Source organism: Bidens hawaiensis, unplaced genomic scaffold, assembly GCF_021521415.1.
Source record: "Bidens hawaiensis isolate Kalapana, Puna unplaced genomic scaffold, B.hawaiensis_p1.1 tig00046877_1, whole genome shotgun sequence".
Taxonomy (NCBI): domain Eukaryota; kingdom Viridiplantae; phylum Streptophyta; class Magnoliopsida; order Asterales; family Asteraceae; genus Bidens; species Bidens hawaiensis.
The window spans coordinates 33181-41127 of NW_027506011.1; the positions used below are offsets into that span (position 1 = coordinate 33181).

General features: G+C 43.5%; 1 protein-coding gene across 1 annotated transcript; it reads left to right on the plus strand.

Moving 5' to 3' along the window:
* The first annotated feature begins 258 nt into the window (after window positions 1–258).
* On the plus strand, window positions 259–1915 carry LOC143616367 (uncharacterized). Its single transcript, XM_077089211.1, has 3 exons — window positions 259–312; window positions 367–1051; window positions 1845–1915. Exons 1-3 carry the CDS (start codon window positions 259–261, stop codon window positions 1913–1915), a joined length of 810 nt encoding a protein of 269 aa, XP_076945326.1.
* The last annotated feature ends 6032 nt before the right edge of the window (window positions 1916–7947 follow it).

Sequence of the window (7947 nt, forward strand, 5' to 3'; positions counted from 1 at the left end):
CAGAGACTCTGGGTTATAGGTGGGATGCGACGGTGGATAAATGCAAGAATTGCGGGAAACCGCATAAGGAGGAGTGTAGGCTTGGGACTGGCCCCTACTTTAGATGTGCGAAGACCGGACACCCCCATTACGAGTGTTCGAGTTTGACTTGTTTCCAATGTTAGGGGGCCGGGCACTTAGCATCCAATTGCCCTACCAATAAGACGGGGGGGGGGGGGGAGGGGGGGGTCCGATCAGGGGACTTCCTCGAGGAGGGAAATGGAAGAAAAACCGAAAGCCAAGGCGAGGGCTTTCAACATCTCCAAGAGAGAGGCAAAGGGTGATGCGGATGTTGTTTCAGGTACCTTTTTACTTGATGAATTAAAGGCTTCGGTCTTGTTTGATTCGGGTGCAAGTAGGAGCTTCGTGTCTACCGCTTTCTGTTCCACGTTAACTAAATCACCCGAGCGTGTAGACGATCTGTTTGAGGTGGAGGTCGCCGTAGGAAAGTTCGTTTCTGTGTCTAGGGCTATTCAGGGTTGCTTCATCGAGTTATCCGGGTATAAATTTCTGGTACGGCTGTATTTGATGCCACTTGGCTGTTTCGATGTGGTGCTTGGGATGGACTGGCACGAGAGTGTAGATTCTCAGATTATCTTTGATCAGAAACTTGTGCGTTTAAGGGCCCCGGATGGAACCCCCATCACTTTTTTCGGAGATTGGAGTGGTGCGACACCACATATCATATCCATGCTTAAGGCGGAAAAACTCATCCAGCGGGGTTGCTGGGCGTGTCTAGCGTATGCTATAAACGTGAAGACCGAGGTGGCTACCATTGTTGACGTTCCTATTGTTCGGGATTACCCGGATGTGGTCCCAGATGATTTGTCAGATGTGCCACTGGATCGTGAGGTCGAGTTCCAGATAGACCTTATGCCAGGTGCAAAACCCGTTGCTCTAGCTCCTTATCGTCTCGCACCAAACAAAATGAAAGAACTTATGGCTCAACTGGAAGACTTGCTGGACAAGGGCTTCATTCAACCGAGCATCTCACCTTCGGGTGCCCAGTCCTGTTTGTCAAGAAGAAGGATGGTAGCATGCGGATGTGCATAAACTACCGTGAATTGAATAAGCTCACTATGAAAAATTGGTAACCTCTACCAAGGATCGATGACTTATTTGATCAGTTCCAAGGAGCTAGTTGGTTCTCGAAGATTGACCTTAGGTCAGGGTATCATCAGTTGAAAATTCGTGAGGAAGATATTCCTAAGACTGCTTTCCGCACTCGTTATGGACATTATGAATTTCTCGTGATGTCTTTCAGTTTAACCAACGCACCGGCTGCGTTCATGGATCTTAAGAACCAGGTGTGTAGACCGATGCTCGATCGTTCGGTTATTGTGTTCATCGACAACATCCTCATTTATTCCAGGAGCGAAACCGATCACACTCATCATCTCACGGAAGTTTTGGAGGCACCGTGAAAGAATAAATTGTACGCGAAATTTTCTAAGTGCTCTTTTTGGTTACGTGAGGTTCAATTCTTAGGTCGCATTATCAACCCGTGTGGTATTTTGGTAGACCCTGCAAATGTGGAAGCTGTGAACAATTGGGAATCCCCTAAGTCTCCGTCTGAAATTCGTAGTTTTCTGGGCTTGGCGGGGTATTACCACCGCTTCATTCCCGACTTTTCGAAAATCGCTTCATCATTGACCAAGTTGACTAAGAAGTGCTTTAAGTTTGTTTGGGGTACTGAGCAAGAGGAGGCTTTTCTCGAATTAAAGAACAGGTTGACGCGTGCTCCGATTCTAGCGTTGCCCGATGACACTGATGATCTGGTTGTCTATTTTGATGCTTCTTACCAGGGGCTTGGATGTGTTCTTATGTAGCGGGCTTGAGTCATAGCTTACGCCTCACGACAGTTAAAGCCTCATGAGGCGAATTATCCTACCCATGATCTAGAATTGGCGGCGGTTGTGTTTGCGCTTAAGTTGTGGAGACATTATTTGTATAGTATCCCTTGTGTCATCTATACCGATCAAAAGAGTCTAAATTATTTCTTTGAGCAAAAGGAACTGAATATGCGGCAGCGTCAGTGGTTAGAATTGATTAAGGATTATGATCTGGAGATTATGTACCATCCCGGTAAAGAAAATGTGGTAGCCTACGCATTGAGCCAGAAAGAGAGACCGAAACCCATTCGTGTGAAATCTTACCAGCTTATTCTCAAACATGATATTTTGAAACAGATAGCCAACGTTCAGAATGAGGCGTTACAGGTGGAATGGATTATGTCAGAGCGTATCTGGGGTCAGGAAAAGTTGTTGTAAGACGTCAGCGACGGGGTGAAGTATAAAGATGTTCATCTATGGGTACCCAGGTTTTGGGGATTCAGGAGTAAGATTCTAGATGAAGCACACAAGTCGCGCTATTCTATTCATTTGGGCGCGACTAAGATGTACCAAGATCTAAAAAAGAATTACTGGTGGCCCGCGATGAAGTATGAGGTGGCTCAATATGTGAGTAAATGTTTGACATGTTTGCAAGTTAAGGCTGAGCACCAGAAGCCTTTCGGGAAACTTCAATCCCTTGAAATACCTGAGTGGAAATGGGAGCATCTTACGATGGATTTTGTGACTAAACTGCCTCGTACTCCTAGGGGTAATTATGACACCGTTTGGGTAATCGTGGATAGATTGACTAAGAGCGCTCACTTCTTGCCGATTCGAGAGACTGATAACTCCGAGCAGTTAGCCGACCTGTTTATTCGTGAGATTGTTTCTAGGCACGGGGTGCCCGTGTCTATTGTTTCGAATTGGGATACACGTTTTACCACCCGGTTTTGGAAGAAGTTTCATGAGGAGATGGGTACCAAACTTAGCATTAGTACCGTTTATCACCTGCAGATGGATGGTCAATCCGAGAGGACCATACAGACTCTCAAGGATATGTTGAGAGCTTGTGTTATCGATTTCGGTGGCTGTTGGGATTGTCACTTACCGTTGGTCAAGTATTCTTATAATAACATTTACCACGCCAATATTGGGATGCCGCCGTTTGAGATGTTGATGGGCGCAGGTGCAGGATTCCAGTCTGTTGGGCCTCCATTGGTCAGAAATAGTTGGGTAGTTTGGAGGTTGTCGAGGCTACGACTGAGAAGCTTGATTAGATTAAGGCTTTTATGAAGGCCGCTCAGGATCGTCAAAAGTCCTATGCGGATAAAAGGCGAAGGCCTATTGTGTTTGAGGCCGGTGATCGGGTTATGCTAAAAGTTTCTCCTTGGAAGGGTATTATTCGTTTTCGTAAGAAGGGGAAGCTTAGTCCGAGGTTCATAGGTCCGTTATGTATTTTGTCCCGTATTGGCGAGGTAGCGTATAGACTAGATTTTCCAGACGAGCTCGCTGGGATTCATCCTACTTTCCACATATCTCATTTGAGGAAATGTTTAGCGGACGAGAAGGCCCATGTGACTCTTGGTGATATCGAGCTCGATAGTACTCTAAATTACGTTGAAGAACCTGTCGCTATTCTTGACCATCAGGAAAGGCGTTTGAGGAAGAAGGTGGTTAGGCAGGTGAAGGTGCAGTGGAGGCACCATAGGGGTTCCAAGGCTACTTGGGATTTCGAGGACGAGATGATGAATCTCTACCCGCAGCTATTCCTGCCGCATCGGGATTAGGGGACGAATCCCACTGTAAGGGGGTGCACATGTAACGTCTGTTAATTTCGGTTTAGTGATGAAGCTATGTAGAGTTTGTATAATTCTCGGGTTTGATCCGGCATGCTTCGAGGACCTACTTGTCATATCCGTAAGTTTAACTAATTAACTTTTCATCCAAGTTGCTGCATCCTTCAAACTTCATGGGGCTAGAGTGTAACTTGTTTATTATTATAACAAAACCCCAAAACCCTAACCTGCTGGTCCGATCGCAGGTTCTGCAGCCCCAAGCTCCCATTTTTTTTCTTTTTTCGGCCACTCCCAAGCTGTAAAACATCAATTCAAGGTAGTCTAACGTCCATACTACACTTTCACACCTTATTCCATCGTTTTATCTCGCTTATTGACCGTCAATCGCTTATTCTAGGCTTAATTGGTGGCTGTCCATTTGAGTTGTTTTGGGGTTGTTGTGATTGAGGTTTTTTCTCCATAAACTTCTTAGGTATGTCTAGTGTAACATACTTTAGTATCGTGAGCATTGGTGTTCGTTTGATTAGTCAACTAGTGATAGATTGAAAACTAGTTTACGGTTGTCTAGATTGTTGAAATTGTTGCCTTTAGCGCGAGGGTTGAAGGAACTAACAACCAATTCAGTTCTATAAGGCCCCGAACCCCGGGAACCCCACAGTTGGTATTCATACAATACACTTATAAAAATATTTAAACTTGAAAATAGTTCATTCCATTAAAACAACTAATTCAGAGTATAATTCAACGGAAAACATACATAATAAAATAAGTTCCCAAAACCCGGGAATTGTGCCCAAAACCAATTTAAATGTATTTAAATAAATGTTAAAAAGAAAACGTTTATTATTATTGAAACATCCGACTAAACATGCTCTCCACTGTCTGAGTAGCTTCGTGCACGTCCAAGCGGTTATGCATCCACCTCCTATCTTTAAACTCACACTAACATGCACACAAAGTCAGCTTGAGCTGAGTGAGTTCAAGTTTTAATAAATAACATTAATAATAATAATCATAATAGTCATTTCCAAAGGTTTTAAACTATAAAAGGGATACATCAGTTAGGACATCATCTTCGATAAATAATCATCCTTATGTATATATATACATATACAAACCTACATATAAACATCTTTATAAGTGCATCCCTATATAAATATATATATATATATATATATATATATATATATATATATATATATATATATAACATCCAAGTAATAACATCAGGGTCGAGCAAACGTACAACCCAAACACGTAACATCTCAGCAACGTATGCAAACACAAAGTAGGCATACGCAACATCCGTAGTCGATAATGACTACTTACATCGCCAAATATTGGCCATACAATAATATATACATACATACTATAACATCCCAAGGCCTACCATATACGAGCAAGTCTATATAAAATGGGTTAAATGTTTCATCAAGTAAAATCGTTTAGTTGTGCATGCTAGCCCAAAACATAAAAAGAGTTAAAATGGGCATCATGAACTCACCTGACACGAGACACGGATTCACCACGAGCTAGAGAATCCCTAAGTAATCCCAAGACTCAAACACCTGTCGGTTTACATTCAATCAATACTAATGACATCAAGATGACTCGTTTATCCTACGAGACGTTCTAACAGGGTTCAGGTCACCTAAAGCCTCGATCTCATAAAACTAAATCACAACGCCCCCGAGGCCTCGCATTCACCAAAACGACCCTTAGACACTCCCGGGAATAAAGAATTCCCAAATTACCCCCGAAAGCACTAGGTGATACCAACACGCGCATTTAAGAGTCGTTTAGGCCATTAACATCTAAATCAGCCCCGTGTGGACCCAACATTATAAAATCACAGCCTACAAGTCCACACGACGCTACATGAGTCAAATAGGTCGGTAACTCGTAAGTACAACGCACCAACTATTTAATAAACGCAATTGCGCGTTGTACCGACCTGTTGGAGCAACCGACAACCAATTCAGCCCCATAACTTATAAAAATGATTTTTCAATAGCCCGTACATCAAACCAAGTGTCCCTGAGCTGAATTGGTCGTTAATCACTTCAACACTCGCGTTAAACGCATCAAACTACAATTCTAGTCAACCGAATACTAACAATCTAACTACAACTAGTTGACCGATCTAACGAACACCAATGAACATGATTTTTAAGTATGTTATACTAGACATACCTAGGAGGATTTGGGTCAAAAACCCTACTCAAAACAGTCTCAGAAATGCTTGTTTGGACAGCCACCCGGTTAGCCTACAACACGCAATTTAACGATTAATATGCGTGATATAACGACCAATTATGGTGTAAAAGACTTGGGGAATCGTAGTACTAACCTTTAATTGATGTTTTACGCTCACGACTTGGTCGGAAAAATGAAAAATCGCAGGGGGGGCTGAGAAGCTGCCGATGGGAATAGGTATAAGGGTTAGGGTTTTTTTTTTGTTCATTGTTATAATATAAAAATAATTCATCCAAGCCCCTCAAATTTGAAAGATTTGGAAACTTGAAAGGAAAGATTAGATAACTTAACGTATCGGGAAGATGGTCGGGTCAACGAAAGATGCCGGATAACTCCCGAGAAATATACATACTCTACATGCTGAAAATCTTTAAACCGAAAAGTTAGTGGGCGCTACAAGTCCACCCCCCTTACAGTGGGATTCGTCCCCGATTCCTGATGCGACAGGAACAACTGAGGATAGAGTTTCATCATCTCATCTTCGGACTCCCAAGTAGCCTCGAAACCCCTACAGTACCTCCACTGCACCTTCACCTGCCTAACCACTTTATTCCTCAAACGCCTTTCCTGACAATCAAGAATAGCGACTGGTTCTTCAACGTAGTTCAACTTGCTATCGAGCTCAATATCATCAAGAGGCACATGGGCCTCCTCGTCAGCTAAACATTTCCTCAAGTGGGACCCGTGGAAAGTAGGATGAATCCCCGCGAGCTCATCGGGAAACTCCAGTCTATACGCTACCTCACCAACACGGGACAATACACGAAATGGACCAATGAACCTCGGGCTAAGCTTCCCCCTCTTACGAAAACGAATAATACCCTTCCAAGGAGAAACTTTCAACATAACCCGATCCCCAGCCTCAAAGACAATAGGTCTTCGCCTTTTATTCGCATAGGACTTTTGACGATCCTGAGCGGCCTTCATAAAAGCCTTAATCTTATCAAGCTTCTCAGTCGTAGCCTCAACAACCTCCAAACTACCCAACTGCTTCTGACCAATGGAACCCCAACATACTGGAGTCCGACACCTCCTACCATACAACATCTCAAACGGTGGCATCCCAATCGTGGCGTGATAACTGTTATTATACGAGAACTCTACCAATGGTAAGTGCCGATCCCAACTACCACCAAAATCGATAACACAAGCCCTCAACATATCCTCAAGAGTCTGAATGGTCCTCTCGGAATGACCATCCGTCTGCGGGTGATAAGCTGTACTAATGAGGAGTTTGGTACCCATCTCCTCATGAAATTTCCTCCAAAACCTGGAGGTAAAACGTGTATCCCTATCCGAAACAATAGATACCGACACCCCGTGCCTAGAAACGATCTCACGAATAAACACATCAGCTAGCTTCTTAGAATTACATGTTTCTCGAATCGGGAAGAAATGAGCGCTCTTGGTCAATCTATCAACGATTACCCAAATGGTGTCATAACTACCCCTAGGAGTACGAGGCAGTTTAGTCACAAAACCCATCATAAGATGCTCCCATTTCCACTCGGGTATTTCCAATGGTTGATGTTTCCCGAACGGCTTCTGGTGCTCGGCCTTAACTTGTAGAAACGTCAAAAACTTACTCACATACTGAGCCACCTCAAACTTCATCACAGGCCACCAATAATTCTTTTTCAGGTCTTGGTACATCTTGGTCGCGCCCGGATGAATGGAACAGCGTGAATTGTGTGCTTCATCCTAAATTTTACCTCTGAATCCCCCATGCCTCGGTGCCCATAAACGCCCATCCTTATACTTCACCCCATTACCGATATCTTCCAACAAATTTTCCTGACCCCAAATACGTTCTGACATAATCCATTCCACTTGCAAAGCTTCATTCTGGACGTTGGCTATTTGTTTTAAAATATTAGGTTTAAGAATAAGTTGATAAGATTTCACACGAATAGGTTTCGGTCTTTCCTTTCGGCTCAACGCGTCGGCCACCACGTTAGCCTTACCGGGATGGTACATAATCTCCAGGTCATAATCCTTAATCAATTCCAACCATCGACGCTGTC

Excerpts from the sequence above, each read along its gene's own strand:
- LOC143616367 (XM_077089211.1), top strand. The coding sequence starts at position 259 with ATGGAAGAAAAACCGAAAGCCAAGGCGAGGGCTTTCAACATCTCCAAG. Across the intron at positions 313-366 it reads TCAACATCTCCAAGAGAGAG|GCTTCGGTCTTGTTTGATTC; the intron begins GCAAAGGGTGAT and ends GATGAATTAAAG. Across the intron at positions 1,052-1,844 it reads ACCTTCGGGTGCCCAGTCCT|GGGCTTGGATGTGTTCTTAT; the intron begins GTTTGTCAAGAA and ends GCTTCTTACCAG.